The sequence below is a fragment of the Lichenostomus cassidix genome, unplaced genomic scaffold (genome assembly GCF_008360975.1).
Source record: "Lichenostomus cassidix isolate B80296 unplaced genomic scaffold, HeHo_3.0 HiC_scaffold_46, whole genome shotgun sequence".
NCBI classification, from domain to species: domain Eukaryota; kingdom Metazoa; phylum Chordata; class Aves; order Passeriformes; family Meliphagidae; genus Lichenostomus; species Lichenostomus cassidix.
Window position 1 is genome coordinate 1,356,569 of NW_028147597.1, and position 16,977 is coordinate 1,373,545.

At 47.5% G+C, this 16,977-nt stretch overlaps 2 protein-coding genes across 2 annotated transcripts in view; one reads left to right on the forward strand and one right to left on the reverse strand.

The window, feature by feature from the left end:
* LOC146421908 (olfactory receptor 14A16-like) overlaps positions 1-16,977 on the reverse strand; it is a 180,161-nt gene that overhangs the window by 57,751 nt on the left and 105,433 nt on the right. The window lies entirely within an intron of this gene.
* Positions 12,739-16,977, forward strand: part of LOC146421912 (serine/threonine-protein kinase pim-1-like) — an 11,887-nt gene continuing 7,648 nt past the window's right edge. The window contains exons 1-3 of the mRNA XM_085046864.1: positions 12,739-12,751; positions 13,939-14,057; positions 15,634-15,792. Of these exons, the coding sequence (XP_084902990.1) occupies positions 12,739-12,751; positions 13,939-14,057; positions 15,634-15,792 (291 nt within the window). The remainder of the gene's footprint in view (positions 12,752-13,938; positions 14,058-15,633; positions 15,793-16,977) is intronic.

Genomic DNA, 16,977 nt, shown 5'->3' on the forward strand with positions numbered 1-16,977 from the left:
AGAGAATTCCAGCATTCCCACAGGCTGTGTGATGTCATAGCATGGACTGTGACATCACAGAGCACCTGTATGACATCACAGAGCACCTGTATGACATCACAGAGCAAGGCTGTTACATCACAAGTCAGATGAATGACATCACAGAGTGGGCTGTGAAGTCATAGGACAGCTGTGTGACATCACAGAGCAGACTCTGACATCATGGAGGGGGGCTGTATGAAATCACTGGGCAGCTGTGTGACATCAAAGGGAGCTGTGTTAGGTCACTGGGTAGGTTAATGTCTTGGTTTAAAAACAGATGTGTGCCCAGGAAGGTGGGAACCTTTCTGGAGTGGAAAGATAATGCCCTCCCTCCAAATTATCGTTTTGTGATAACAGGAGATCCCTGGCAAATATATGGAAAAGGAACAACAGTTCTTCACTAGCAAATATATACATATATAGAACAGAACAGAACAGAACAGCAACAACCGAACAATGCAGGAGTTTCCCACCCGTCAGGCCTCACTTTCCCCTTTGGTGCAGTTCTGGCCAAGCCCGGCAGGGGGCGCTGCAGTGACTCTCGTGGCCGGCAGGGGGCGCTGCGGTCCCGGGGCAGGACCTTCCCAGGCGGTGATGGCACAGAAAGTGACCCGGCGGGGACAGCCCTGGCCCCAGGCAGCACCGCCTGCGCTGGCTCCGGGCTCCGGGCGGCAGGGGAGCAGGGAGGAGCAGGCAGGCTTTGGTGGCAGTGCTGAAAACCCCAGGGCAGCAATACCCGGGGCAGCCACACTCACTCTGTCACCCATGCGGCTGCTCGTCGAGGGAAGGGAAGGGGAAGGGGAAGGGGAAGGGGAAGGGGAAGGGGAAGGGGAAGGGGAAGGGGAAGGGGAAGGGGAAGGGGACAGGGACAGTTCTGGCCCCACCCCTACAGGGTCCCACCTCTGGCAATGTCCCCTGAGCTGCAAGAGGCCTGGGGGTAAAACGGACAATTCCCAGTGCAAATGACCATGGGATACCTCAATCACCATGACCCACCCCCAAGACCAGGTTGGCCCTGATGGGATTTGGTGTTGGATCCGTTGGGATTTAGTGTTGGACCTTTTGGGATTTTGGATTGGATCCATTGGGATTTGGACTTGGATCCAATGGGATTTGGGATTGGATCTGATGGAATTTGGGGCAAAAAGGGCAAATTCTGGGTGAAAACAGGGAAGATCCTGACAGATCGCAAGGGAAGGAAGCTCCTCCCAGTCATTCCTCAACTGCCCTGAACCAGAGGCATTTATTGATGGCTCCCGAAGATTCCCGAAGATTCCTGGAGATTCCGACCTACTCCAGAGGCTCCTCCAGCACTGGCCAGAAGTTCTCGTTGCTTGTCCTCATTGTCTTTGGCCTCACAGGGCTGGGCGGGGGCTCCTCGGGATCAGGATCCTCGGGAATGCTGGAGTCAGAGCTGGATGCTGACAGCACGGCGATCACTGGTGTTTGGAAGATCCAGGGATCCTGAGGACTGATCAGCTTGGATTTCTCCTTCTTCTTCACCTCTTCCCCATCTCCTTCTCCTCTTCCTCCTCCAGCACACGGAGTTTTGGCTGTGCGTGTCCAGCGCTGGCGCCGAGAGCAGCCCTGGTGCTGTCTGGCCTTTGGAATCTCAGGATGATCCCTGGAAGGGTCCAGTGGGAAAGGTCATCCTGAGCTAGGTGACACTGGATTGTCCCCAAGCCTTTGGCCTTACCTGTCTGGGGACTTTTCTGACTTCTTCTTTCTTCCCTTGGTTTCCGACTTTTCTGACTTTTCCGGCTTTTCCTTCATCCTTTTGGATACTGCCTTTTCTGACTTCTCTTTTTTCCCCAATGCAGTTTCTGACATTCCCGATTTCTCCTTCCTTCCCAATTTTGTTTCCAACTTCTTTTTCCCCAATTCAGTTTCTGATTTTCCCAATTTTTCCTTTCTCCCCAGTTCAGTTTCTGATTTTCCCAACTTTTCCTTTCTCCCCAGTTCAGTTTCCAACTTCTTTTTCCCCAGTTTGCTTCCTGACTTTCCAGACTTCTTCCCCAGCACCGTTTCTGACTTCCTCTCTTTCTGCTTCTTCCCCTGAGTTTTCTGGTTTTCCAGAGTCTCTTCCTCAGGTTGTTCCTCTGCTCCCGATATTCCAGAAAGTGCCTCTGGAACCAGGAAAGAGACTCCATGTTGGAGGTGACATCACTGTTCCCATTTCTTCCCTTTATTTCCACATTTCTTCCTTTTATTTCCATATTTCTTCCCCTTTTCCTGCACGTTTCTCTGCTCTTTCCCCATTCCTTTTCTTTCCACCATTTCTTTCCCACTTTTTACCCATTCTTTTGCTTTTTCCCTCATTTCTTTATCCTTTCACTCTCATTCCCCCTTTGCCCTTTCCCCCACTTTTTTTCTGTTTTCATTGCTCCTTGATTTTTCCCCAATTTCTTTCCTTTTTCCCATTTCTTGGCTTTATTATTGCCAGAATTTCCCGTTTTCTTCATTCTTTGCTGTTTTCCCACTTTTCTTTGATTTTCCACAATTTCTTTCCTTTCCCTCCACTTCTTTTCTTTATTAACCCAATTAATTTCCGTTTTCCTTTTTTTTTTTTGCTATTTTCCCCCCTTTCCTTTATTTTCCCCCAATTTTTTTGCTTTATTATCCCAAAAAATTACAATTTCCCCCATTTTTTGCTATTTTATCATTTTTCTTGATTTTCCCCCTATTTCTTTCCTTTCCCCCAATTCCTTTACTTTATTATCCCAATTAATTCCTGTTTTCCCCTCTTTTTTGCATTTCCCCCATTTCTTTGCATTTTCCCCCATCTTTTAAAATTTTACCTTTTCCATCTCTCCCAATTTTCCTGCCTTTTCCATCCTTCCTGATCTGTGGCCCCAATTCCTGCCTGGGCTGTGGGATCTCCTTGGGGAGGTTCTGGAGGCTCTGGAGCAGCAGCACCCTTGGAAGTGGTGCCTGGACCATTTCCCTCTGGAACCTGGGGAGGGAACTCCAGATCACCCCAGAATCACCCTGGAATCACCATGGTTTTCCCCAAATCCAAGATATTTCCCTCTCAATTTGCCACATTTTCCTTAATCCACCTTGTTTTTTCCCAAGTCCACCATAGTTTCTCCAAAATCTACCACATTTTCCCCAAATCCATGTTGTTTTTTCCTTAATCGACCCCACTTCTCAGAAATCCACCATAGTTTTCCCCAAATCCACCCCATTTTTCCCAAATCCACCATTTCCCCCAAAATCAACTTGGTTTTTCCCCAAAGCCACTATGTTTTTCCTAAATTCCCCCTTATCCCCAAATCCTTCATATTTTCCCCAAATCCATCTTGTTCTTCTCTAAATCCAACACATTTTCCTTAATATACTGTTTTTCCCCAAATCCACCATTTTCCCTAAATCCACCATGTTCTTCCCCCAAATCCACTTGGTTGGTTTTTTTTTCCCAAACCCACCATGATTTTCCCAAATCCATCTAATTTTTCACAAATCCCCTTTTCCCCCAAATCCACCCCATTTGCCCAAACCCACCACATTTTCCCCCAATCCCCTGTTTTCCCCCAAATCTACCATATCTTCCCAAAATCCCCCATTTTCCCCAAATCCACCATATTTTCCCAAAATCCACCATCCTCCAGACCCACCCAGTGCAGAATTCCAGCCCCCTAAATCCATGGAATCCTGGAGCAGGTTGGGTCAGACCCTGTTCCGGTCCCACCCCGGTGTCCCCCCATTCCCAGAGCCCCAGGATCACCCCAGACACACTCAGGGAAGATGATGACAGAGCCAGACGAGGTCAGGGCAGCCACAGGGACCTCCCGGGGCACCACCATGTCCAGGAGCTCTGGGATCTGCAGTGGAGGAGAACAGGGATGGGACCTTCTCCATGGATTGGACCTTCTCCATGGGGATGAGGAACTCAGCATTAGAAGGCCCCAGAGATGGTGGGATCATCATGGATGAGGAACTCAGCATTGGAGGAGCCCCAAGATAGCTGGAGTTTCCTACCATGGATGAAGGCCTCAGCGATGGAAGACCCCAAAGATGAGAAACCCAACGTTGGAGGAGCCCAAAGAGGACCCCAAAGATGGTGGGACATCATTAACATGGATGAGGGAATGTTGGAGGAGCCCAAAGATGGTGGAATCTCCTCAACATGACCAAGGGACTCGAGGACCCCACAGATGATGGGACCCCCTCAATTTGGATGAGGAACCCAACATCAAAGGAGTCCAAAGATGGTGGGATCTTCTCCCCATGGATGAGGAACTCAGCGCTTCAGGAGCCCAAAGAGGACCTCAAGGATGTTGGGACTTTCTCCATGTGGATGAGGAGGTGGTGAAGGATTGCAAAAATGGTGGAATTTCCTCAACATGGCCAAGAGACTTGAGGACCCCAAAGATGGTGGGACCTTCTCCCCATGGATGAAGGAATTTTGAAGGACTACCCCGCTCCCCTACCCCCATCCCCTCAAGCCCCTTACTTTGAACACTCCCTTCTGCAGGTTCTTCTTCCCAGTCACTGCCTCCAGGAAGCTGTGGTAGAACCTCATCTGGATCTTGCGCCGCTCCACCAGCAGGACTCCGATGTCCCTCAGGGTCAGGGCCACATCCTCACCTGACCCCAAGCACCGTGACAGGAGGGACATGGTGGCCTGGAGGGCACCCTCCACCCTGCGCCGGGGCAGCCCCAGCGCCGTTGCCACCGCAAATGTCTGGAGGGGATCCAGGTTCCCTGGAAGGACATGCAAAATGGGGGTTGGGGTGTCTTCGAGGGAGTTTGGGGTTTTCTCATGGGGTTTTTGGAGTTTTTCAAGGTTTTATGGGGTCTTGTTGTGGTTTTTGGGGTCTCCTTGGGGGTTTTGGGAGGCTCCTTGTGATTTTATGGGATTTTCTAATGCTTTTATGGGGTCTTCTCATGGGTTTTGAGGTCCTCTCACATATTTTTTGGAGTCTTCTCAGGGTGTTTGGGGGTCTTCTTCTGGTTTCGTGAGGTGTCCTTGTGAGTTTTGGGGTCTCCTCATGAGTTTTTGGGGTCTTTCTGTGGTTTTTTTTTTTTTGATCTTGTAATGTATTTTTTGCTTTCTCAGCAGGTCTTTTTGGGGTCTCCTCATGTTTTATTTCAGATTTCCTCATGATTTTTTGGTTTCTCCTCACATCTTTCAACCTCAAACTCTCCATTTCCCACCCCATTCCTCAACCCTCCCCCTCCAGCCCTGTCCATCCCAAAATCCTCCCCTCTCACCAGGCAGGAATTCCCAGTCATCCATCAAATTGTGCCCCTGGACCAAATTCCTGGCTGGGCAAAAAATCGGCCTCCGCGTTGTCACCTCCATGTCCCCAACCCGTGCCTGCCAGGGCACCACAGCCAGGGTACCGAGGGTCGGGATCCGCACCCCCTGCAACTGCAGCTTTTGGGGTTTGGGGATCTGCAGCCCCTGCAAGTGGAATTTTGGGATTTTGGGATCTGCACCCCCTTGAAGCAGAATTTTGGGATTTTGGGATGAGCCAGAGGTGGCCTTGACCCCCGGGAGGGGACATGGGGGCAAGTCCAAGGTGACCTTTCTCTGCGGCAGGAGCTGGTCCAGGACAAAGTCAGCCACTGCATCCCAAATTTCCTTCCGCTCTGGGAATTGAGGGAAACTGAGTCAGGATCCTGACAGATCCCGACATTCACGGGGGTCCAGGGGGTGCCAGTACCTTCAGGGGTGGTGGCTAAGGCCACCTCTGTCCAACCCCAGAGTTTGACCTTGGTCCTCCTGGTGGTGGGAGGGCAGAAGCTCATTCTGCACTCCCTCGGGATTTGGGATTGGGATGTGGAGTCTGGGATGTCCCACCACCAGACCAGCTCCCATTGTGTCCCCAGGACACTCTGTGACACCACTGGTGGTACCAGTGGTGGCACTGTGACCTCAATGGGACCTCTGTGATGTCATGGTGACACCATAGGGACAGAGGCTGGGATATGGGGATGGGGGAGGAGGGGGGATGGGGGATGGAATATGGAATGGGGACATGGAATGGGGGACATGGGGCTGTGGGATGGGGGTTGTGGGGAGGGACATGGGGGGTGTGGGACAAATGAAATGGGACATGGAATTGAGGACAGGGGATGGGGGATATGGGGGATTTGGGATGGGGCACATGGAATTGGGACAGGGGGATATGGGGGGTGGGGGATGGAGGATGTGGGATGTGGAACAAGAGGGACACAGGGGAACAGACATGGAAGGGGGATGTGGGATGGGGGCATGGAATGGCAGATGGGGCACATGGGAGATGAGACATGGAATGGGGACATGAGCGATGGAGATGGGACATGGAATGGGGACAGGGAATGGGGAACATGGGGGATATGGGGGACATGGAATGGAGAAATGGGATGAGGGACATGGGGGATTTGGGTTATTGGGGAGATGAAATGGTGGACATGGAATGGGGCCTTTGGGGATCTGGGATGGATGACAAGGGACACATGGGGGACATGAGGAACATGGGAAAAATGGAATGGGGACATGGAAAGCGGACACGTGTTGTGGTTTGACCCTGGCCAAATGCCAGGCACCCATGACATCTACTCACTCACTCTCCCCTGCCACAGCTGGGCAGAGGAGAGGAAAAAAAGTTAATACACACAGGGCTCATGAGTTGAGATAAGGACTGGGAGATGCTCCAAGGACAGAACAGGCTCCTCTTAAAGTTACAAAGTGAAATTTATTGCTAACAGAGTCAGAGGGAAGACAATGAGAAGTAAAAAAAACCCCTCAAAGACACTGTTTCTCTGCTCACCCCCTCCCTCCTCCCCACCAGCAGCACAGGGGGACAGAGTATGGGGGTTTGGTCAGTTCATCACTGAGATCTTCTTCCACTGCTCAGGGGGAGAAGTTTTTTCCTCTGTGTAGCCATGGGGTTCCTCCCACAGGAGGCAGTTCTCTGTGAACTCCTCCACAAGCGGCAGCTCACCTGAACCTGCTGCAACATGAGCTCCTCCCATGGGCAGACAGTCCTCCCAAAACTGCTGTGGCATTGGTCTCTCCTCCACAGGGTGCAGCCCTCCGAGGCCAGACTGTTCCATCTTGGGAGCAAAGCCTCTCTCTCCACTGGGACTCCAAACTGGATCACAGCCTCCTCCAGGCATCCACCCGCTCTGCTGTGGGCACCTCCCCGCGGGCTGTGGGTGGATCTCTGCATTCCCTGTGGACCCCATGGGCTGCAGGGGGACAACCTGCTCCCCCCATGGTCTTCACCACGGCCAGCAGAGGATTGTCAGCTCTGGTGCCTGGAGCACCTCCTTCCCCACCTTCTCCACTGACCTTGATGTCTCCATGTTGATTTCCCCTCACATATTCTCACCTCCTCCTCCTCCTCTGGCTAAAAAGAAGTGTGTGCTCATGTTGTTTTTGATTTCTTCTTAAATATGTTATCACAAAGGCATAACTAACATCTCTAATTGGCCCAGCCTTGGCCAGCAGCATGTCCATCATCTTCAGAGCCATCAGAGATTGGCTCTGCTGGACATGGTGAAAGCTTCCAGAACATTCACACAGAACACACAGGAGCCATTTTTGTGCCTCTCCCCACCCACTAGCAAAAACTGGGCTAAGCAAAACCGACTCATGAACACAGGGGTGCATTTGCTCCCAACCCTTCAGCCACTTCTTCAGACCTACCACAACAGCCTTTAAGGATTTAAATTCCCCCTAGATGCTAAAGGTACCTTGCTGATGTTCTGGGCTAAGCAAAACCAACACACTCTGCAGTGTCACAATGGTCTCAGTGATTCTATGAGGTCTTGTAGTATCTTAATGGACTCCACGATTCAGTGGGGACCTGCAATGTCACAATGGTCTCCATGATTCCATGAGGTCCTGAAGTGTCACAATGGCTCCTTGGTTCCATGAGGCTGTGCAATGTCACTTTTGCCCCTTGGATCCATGCAGCCCCCAGTGTCACAACAGCCCCTTGGTACCATGGCCTGGTTTTTGGTGGCAGGGTGGCCACAGAGGTGGCTTCTGTGAGAAGCTGCTGGAACCTTCAACCATGTTGGGCAGAGCCAATCCCTGGTGGCTCCTAAGGTGGACATGCCACTGGCCAAGGCTGGGCCAATTATAAATGGTGGTAATGCCTCTGTGATAACAGATTTAAGGAGAAAGAAATAACCAAGAAGTTGTTGCACAGTTGTAATTGTGACCAGAGAAGAGAGGAGTGAGAACATGTGAGGAGAACAGCTCTGCAGACACCAAGGTAATGAAGGAGGAGGGGAGGAGCTGCTCCAGGCACTGGAACTGGGATTCCTCTGCAGCCCTCGGTGAAGACCATGGTGAAGCAGCAGTGCCCCTGCAGCTCCTGGAGATCCATGGGGATGCAGAGATCCACCTGCAGCTCCTGGAGATCCATGGGGATGCAGTGATCCACCTGCAGCTCCTGGAGATCCATGGGGATGCAGAGATCCACCTGCAGCTCCTGGAGATCCATGGGGATGCAGAGATCCACCTGCAGCTCCTGGAGATCCATGGGGATGCAGAGATCCACCTGCAGCTCCTGGAGATCCATGGGGATGCAGAGATCGACCTGCAGCCCATGGAGGAGGAGCCCAGGCCGGAGCAGGGGGATGCCTGGGAGGAGGCTGTGACCCCTGCAGAGAGGGGCTCTGCTGCCCAGCTGGAGCAGCCTGTCCTTGAAGGACTGACCCCGTAGGAGAGTGACCCACGCTGCAGCAGCTTTGGGGGACTGTTGCCCGTGGCATGGACTCACATTGCAGCAGTTCACAGGGAGCTGCTGCTGGTGAGATGAACTCACATTGGAGAAGTTCCTGGAGAACTCTCCCGTGGGAGGAACCCCACAGTGCAGCAGGGGAACAACTCCTCTCCCTGAGCAGTGGGAGAAATCTCAGATGATGAACTGACCAGAACTGACCATTCCTGTCTCTCTGCTCTGCTGGGGGAGGAGATAGAGCTGGGCAGGAGGGAGAGGTGGGGGGAAGGCACTTTTAAGGTTTTATTTTACTTCTCCTGCTCTGATTTTGTCAGCAATAATTCAACTAATATCTCTCATTTGAGCCTGTTTTTCCCATGACCATATTTGATGAGGATCTCTCCCTGTCCTTATCTCAACTCATGAACCCCTCGTTCTATTTCCTCTCCCCTGTGCAGCTGCAGAGGGGAGTGAGAGAGAGGCTTTGATGGGTGCCTGGCATCCAGCCAGCATCAACACACTACACCCTGTATCTTGTACATGTCATGTATACCTGAAAAAATGTTTTGAAGAGAAAAACACCCTTATTTTTGAAGAGAAGAACATATTTATTATGGCTTTCAATCTTTGTAACATAACCTGGGGTTCTTTTGTTTGGTTTTGTTACTTCAGGCTTCAGACACATTAATTGAAGTCTAACTGAACATGTGTTTCATGACATAGAACAGAAGAATCTACCACAGAGAATGAAGTGTCATGGTTTCAAATCAATCCTATTTGGTCTATGACTTGTGGTCCTTACAAACCCACTGTCCAAGGGCTGGGTTTGCAAGCTGGAGTGTGAAGCACAGGAAGTTTCTCTGGATAATGCTGCACCCCCATCTCTCCAGATGCAGAAATGGGCCAGAATCCAGCATTTTGAGTGTGATTTTGGGCTCCTGGCCTTGCCCCAAAGGAGAGACAGGATTTTGCCTGCAGTGTCTGCCTGGAGCAGACTGATTCGCCCCAATCGAGCTCAGAGACACTTCAGAGACCAAGTCAGAGAAGTGGGTATTTGCTTTATTCGGTGCACCGGATGTGTGGGGATTGTTTCCACCAAACACACACACACTTCAGTACCCCAAAGACACAGAGTTATAGGTAAAATCATGAATATTAATTACATTCTTCAGGATAGGAGTGGTTATACAAATCATTTCTCGGAAGTCATTAATATCATTAGCATGTGCACCGTGCATGCTCCATTTGTCCTGGTGGTCTTGGGAGACCCCCAAAGCCTCCTCCAAGGTGACAGTCCTTCATGGGATGATTCAGCGGTTTCTGTGCTGGTTTCAAATGCATGCTTAGCTGATAAGCCATCAGGCCAGAGCTGTTACCTACAATTTGAATTTTAATTAAGAGTTCAGCCTTCAGCCCTGGAAGCCACAGACAGGCGCCTGTGCTGGTGGAAGGGGGCAAAAAGCTCAGAGTCTCAATTCCCCCCTTTTCTTTTGTAATTTGTAATTCTTTACAAATCTTGTATGCTATGAAAGTAAATACCTTTCTCTATTTCATATCTAAGTTTATACTTTTGCTATTGGATATAAACATCACAGTTCTAAGTACATAATATTATATAACAATAACTACTATTGCAGACAGTAAATAATGCAATAACACAAAAAACTATTACATGCATTTGTTTAAGTTAGGATTAACATAATTGCAACAGCTTGTATTTATAACTGTACATACTCTTTCTCTTTTGGCATACAGCAAATCTATAGTTAATTGTAAGATGCTCTTTATCTTGATTTGCTGTGCTTTTATGGCATCTGCAGTGGCATTCATTATGGCCTCTACAATGGTAGAAAGGTTCTTCTTTAGTTTACTTACTTCAGGCCAGGGTATAAACTACCTGGCAAAACTGAAAATTGGTGGGTTTATATATTTGGAGTAAGCTTTGTTAGTTGAGGAACAACACTAATGTGGAGAGATATTGGTTGAGCAGTTATTTTGGAGAAAAAGAAGAAAGACAGAATCTATAGAAATTTTAAGAGGAATGTTAATTCTTTTGGCTTTCTTGGGCCTTCCATCCCCTAGCAGGTTTCTTTGGAGTCAGGGATGGGGAGATTGGAGCACTGCCTCTGCTGTGTCCATGACTGGCCCCACTATAGGGCTGGGCTTGGAGCTCTGTGCAGCACTGCCTCTGCTGTGTCCATGACTGGACCTCACTGCAAGGCTGGGATGCTCTGGGGGTGAGGTAAGGAGCAGTTGACTGTCTCACCAGGGCAAGGCCTGACCTGTCCCTTTTCCACATACCATACACACAGGCATTTTGAAGTGTTGCAGAGACATTAAATTTTTCAGTTTTGGCAGCTCACATCATGGCTCCAGACAGTGATCAGGACCACTGATAGCTTTTCTTGCTTGTAAAATGGGGTACTTTTCTTCCTCACTTTGGCAGAATTTCTAGCAAACAGAGCAGAAAGGAAAGAGGAAAGCATAAAGGATAACTGACTAAGATTCTCATGCTGTTAGCCTAATGGATCACAAGCAAAAACTATCTTTTCTCACCTTTTCAGTCTTTTGTTTTACTCTCCGTAAATCTAGATTATCTTTCAATTTACAAAAAAATATGCTCACAAATATTAGCCACTCACAAAATCAACAGATGTTCAGGATCTTTTATACGATTTTGCGAGCTTTTTCTAGGACTTCAAATGTGCTACTGAAGAATGGCACTTTTAACTGCTATTTTAAATTAACTTTTAAATTGCAGAGCCCAAAGCCTGGCAGATTAGTCTATGACTTTTAGCGATTTTTCAAAGGCAGTATTTTCTTTTGTGGGGCTTAGCATTCTTAAACACTGGACAAACAAATATGCATTAAACAGCAACAGTTATAAATACTTAGTAAAATAGCCAGCCATCCTTTTGAAACCTTTTCATTTTAAAAATGAAATTATTTTGTTATTGTTATATATCAATTTCACAAATTTAGATTCAAGCTCACATAGCTTTCCCTTTTTTTTTTTTTCTTGGCTTACTTACCCCTTTGCATCTGAAGCCATACTTGCCATTACAATTATTACAAGGTTTTGCTAGGATAGCTGACTGTGGATAACACTGTTCTGGTAATACAAAAAAACAAAACCATTTAATGTGTTTCATTTTGGTTTCACACTGGAGAGGAGTCTCTGGCTGTGGATCTCACAGTCGTGAGGGAAGTTAGCAGTTCTTTTGCTTCTGTGGCTTGAGTGGTTCCTTGTCTCACACAGCTTTTTGTCTGATGAGGACACACTGAAAGATGTTAAAACAAACTTGCACAGTGATAACACATGTTAGAGTGGGAGAATGATGAATTCTTGCCTCATTTAACTCCCCATTGGAAATTCTTTTAATAAGTGAGAAATTAAAATTGAATAAACTTCCCTTTTTTTCTTATAATTTCTTAAATGCATGTATTACTCTATATGCATATTTAGAATTAGTAAAAATATTCACTATTTTGTCTTTATATACTTCGCAGGATTTTATAAGCACTTACAGCTCTGCTGCTTGAGCTGACTATGTAAGAGGCAATGTTTCACTTAACTTCCTTTCGTTAACGATAGTGTATTTTTCAAATTGTTACTCTTCTAGTACTTTTGAAGACTCACTACTAAATACTTTTTTTTTTTTTTTTTTAACTTCTTCAAGGAGGCTGAGTCAAACCCCTTGTTTTTGGGTTTTTTCTTTTTTTCTTAAATACTCTTGTTTTACTAGACAAGATTCACAGTACAATAACTGCGCTGGTCATCTACTCAGATGTTCTTTGAGTTAATAAATCTTTAGCTTGGTGTGAAACTTATGAGGTATATTCCTATTGTCAGCTTTCGGGCTTTATTTACCATCAGAGCTTTGGCTGCACAGCGCGGCCAGCCTCTGGCTACATTCTGAGACAATCAATAGCCGCCAGCCACTGGATTTGGTAACTTATAAAATTAGCATCACTCCACCGTGTTCTCCAAAAGTGGCTGTCAAATTTTCAAAGCATGGGGAAGAACACCTTTTTGCAAAAGTTACTTGCCATGACAACCAACCGTACAGAAAGGACTGAACCCTCTTGGGGACATGAATTAAGCACACATTGTCACGTTCTTGGCTGCTTGAACAGCCCCGGAGAGTGGCTCAGAGACACACCTTGTCACCACCTTCTCCTCAGCAGTTCTAAAATTTTTCCTCTGCAGCAGTTAATTTGCATTTTTTTCTAAGGCAATTTGGCTGGCTGCTTGAAGGGTAAAGAATTTGAATTACAAGCATTCGAGCAAACTTTTGTTCAAAAAACCTAAAGCAGCAACTCAGAGTAACCCAGGCAGGAGATTTTAACTTTGAAATTGAGACTCTGAGCTTTTTGCCCCCTTCCACCAGCACAGGCGCCTGTCTGTAGCCTCCGGGGCTGAAGGCTGAACTCTTAATTCAAATTCAAATTGTAGGTAACAGCTCTGGCCTGATAGCTTATCAGCTAAGCATGCATTTGAAACCAGCACAGAAACCGCTGAATCATCCCATGAAAGACTGTCACCTTGGAGGAGGCTTTGGGGGTTTCCAAAGACCACCAGGATATACAGAGCATGCGTGGTGCACATGCTAATGATATTAATGACTTCCGAGAAATGATTTGTATAACCACTCCTATCCTGAAGAATGTAATTAATATTCATGATTTTACCTATAACTCTGTGTCTTTGGGGTACTGAGGTGTGTGTGTTTGGTGGAAACAATCCCCACACATCCGGTGCACCGAATAAAGCAAATACCCACTTCTCTGACTTAGTCTCTGAAGTGTCTCTGAGCTCGATTGGGGCGAATCAAAATAGTTAATTACAAAATTTGGTATATCTTTTCTACAGACATTTTTGCTTTCAGTGTCTCTTTGGCATCACTTTTGCTTTTGCCTTTTTTATCCTTTCTTACATACATTTGCAGTATCTTTCTAACTAGTTTCTGCAGGGCTTATTCAGCCCTTCCTCCAGCCCCCACCCGTACTACTGCCTGGGGGTGCTCATTGTCCCACAAAATCATTCTGGTGACCCAGACAGAACTCTTAACAGACAATCCACATTTCTAAACATTCTCTCTGTAGTATCCAAACGCAGCCCTTCCCCCCTAGGCTCTCAGCAGGCAAGGCCAGCAGCACCACAGGTGATCGGTGTGTCCCACAGCCGCCCTGCCCCAGGGCCTGGCAGGGTCAGGGACTGCCTGGTGCTGAGCTCACAGCTGTCCTACAGCTCCAGCTCGGCTCCGCACCTCCCCTCAGGCCCCCAGCCTGCGCATCCAGCACCGCACCTCCGAGCTCGCCACAGCTACGCCGAAAGGGGAGGACACAGGGAACTGCAGCTCGCCCTGGGTTAGCTGCCAAAATTTTAGGCAAGATGGGGGAGGGTCCCGAAACACTTCTCCTCTCTTCCTTCTTTTCCTTCCCCCTTACTCTTATTTAATTGCAAGCTCCATCTACTACAATATTCTATACAACTATATTTCAGCAGCTACAGACAGGAGCTCTAAAGAGGTACTTATTAGATTCAATTAGTTATTTTTATCTCGCGGGCGTCCCCGCATAAATTTATATGCCGGCAAAAATACCAATTAACACAGGTAAAATTTTGCACACACAGTACATGCACACACATTAAAAGTTTCAGAAGCCCCCGAGCAAATAGACAACATCACTTCCTCTCACAATTAATACACGCGCACTGAGTTTAAGTTTCACAACGGTTTCTACGCACAAAACACAGAATTTTAATCGCAAAATCAAATAGAGCAATACTAGAAAGGTGTTGGGGTCCGAGCGTTCTCAACTCAGCAGCCAAAAACCCTCCATTCAACAATATAATCTGCCCCCCTCCAGACACTCCAAACCAAAGGTTTATATATGACCCACACTCGTTCACTCTTTGCCAGTGTCTTCGCTTTTCTCTGGCCGTTTCTGTCGCCAGAGAACAGAAACGTAGATAAAGCTTCATTCTCGCTCAGTGTCGGAGACACGTCTCATTCGTTCACACTCACACATTAACAAAATAATGACACAGTAACACAGTAACAGAATAACAACAGACAGAACAAAAATCTCAGTATGGTGGTGTAGTACAGTGGGGTCCAACCCCTTAAAGGTACTTTTCACTATAGCGGGGTCCAACCCTTTAAAAGTACCTTTTCTTGACAGCGGGGTCCAACCCCTTGCCCAGGACTAATTTCGGGAGACCCAGTCTCCACCCACCCTCGGGGCTAGCACCCCAGACCTGCAGGCATTTATTTTAAAAGTAGCAAATACCTTAATTTGGTGCAGATGGTCCTTAGTCTACTCCCGCCGTGAGCCAGAGGACAGCTGAGCTCCCCCTGAAAATTCAGGGTCGCGACTGGGAGGTCTGCTTACCCTTGGATCCGGCAGCCGAGCAGAGTTAGGGTCCCATCTGGGGTGCCAGTTTGATTCGCCCCAATCGAGCTCAGAGACACTTCAGAGACCAAGTCAGAGAAGTGGGTATTTGCTTTATTCAGTGCACCGGATGTGTGGGGATTGTTTCCACCAAACACACACACACTTCAGTACCCCAAAGACACAGAGTTATAGGTAAAATCATGAATATTAATTACATTCTTCAGGATAGGAGTGGTTATACAAATCATTTCTCGGAAGTCATTAATATCATTAGCATGTGCACCACGCATGCTCCATATGTCCTGGTGGTCTTTGGAGACCCCCAAAGCCTCCTCCAAGGTGACAGTCCTTCATGGGATGATTCAGCGGTTTCTGTGCTGGTTTCAAAGGCATGCTTAGCTGATAAGCCATCAGGCCAGAGCTGTTACCTACAATTTGAATTTTAATTAAGAGTTCAGCCTCCAGCCCTGGCGGCGACAGACAGGCGCCTGTGCTGGTGGAAGGGGGCAAAAAGCTCAGAGTCTCATCTTGGCCTCTGTTTCAGGTAGCCTGTTTCTGGCATCAGTTGGCGACCCAGATGGGACAGGAAGGTCTCTGCAAATCCCTCTGGGCCCAGAGCAACACCTGCCACTCTCTGCTGGAGCTGTGCCGGACGGTGGCGATCTGGAAGGCATTGGAGACCAAGGACCCAAGACAGAGGCAAGTGAGTAGACTCAGGCATCAGGTGTGGCAAGCTCCATGCTGCAGGCCCAGAGATCGCCCTGCAGTGGCAAATCTTGGGCTCAAGCCAGCATGTGGTGCTGTGAGTTAAGCTGTGCACTGTGGCACAGGAGGTAACAGGTTCATATCCCACGTTTGTTTTTTCCTTGTTCATGTATTTCTGTGATTTTTCTTGTTTATAAAGTTGGATATGGGGGGTAACTTCTCACGTGATGGTTCAATCCCAATTCCTAAGAATTCCCCATTAGAGCTAGTACTGAAAAATTGGCAGATTCTGACTGGTAAAGGTACTGTTTTTAGAAAACCAGAATTGATATGACAATGAGTCTGGTGAACCTATAAACTGGAGGAAAACCAGACATGGCCTAGATTTGGCAGTTTAGATATCAAATTGATATCAAATCTGATAGCTCTCCTGCAGAAAGAAAATTATTGGCTGCAGGTAGAATATGCAAAGCTGTTTAGACTTCTATCAAGTGATGAAACATTACAAAGATCTGAGACAGACATCATATAATAGTTTTAAGGAAAAAAACCTGAAATTATTAAGGTATCATTCTGTTTCATGTAGCCTGTTTCGGGCATCAATAATGATCACCATAATAATTTGCTGTATGGTTTTAGCTTCCATCAAGATTCAGTGTTGTAGCTGTTGTAATGCCTTAAGCTATAAAATAAATAGAGATATTGAGAGATCAGTTCCCATCAGGAACTGAGATTCAGGAAAAGGGGGGACTTGCTAAGGACAGTAGAACAGAACAGCACAGCCTTGGAGAAATAGATCAAGTATGTAACTGAGGCAAACAGAACTCACGCAAAACACACGCAGGATTCCAGCTCAGCTCTGCAAGGCTGACAAAGCAGAAATTCTGCAAAACAACAATATTGCCCTTACTCAAAAGCAGGGTCAAGGAGCAGCCCCCTAAAAAGGACACTGGAGGTTGAAGACAGACTCCAAAGAACCATGCAAGGACTTGTGACAAAGGGTGCACTTAGGTAAAATAAAGTAATACTTATCCATCAAATAAGCAGGGAGAGCTCATGAATATGTAATCAGTGTGTGTGATAAAAACTCTGTTCATCCAATGCTCAGGACACTTGAATGGAGGAACGATCCTCTGAGTGACCAGCACTGCAATAAAGAGTGGCTGCTTTCTAATACTCAAAC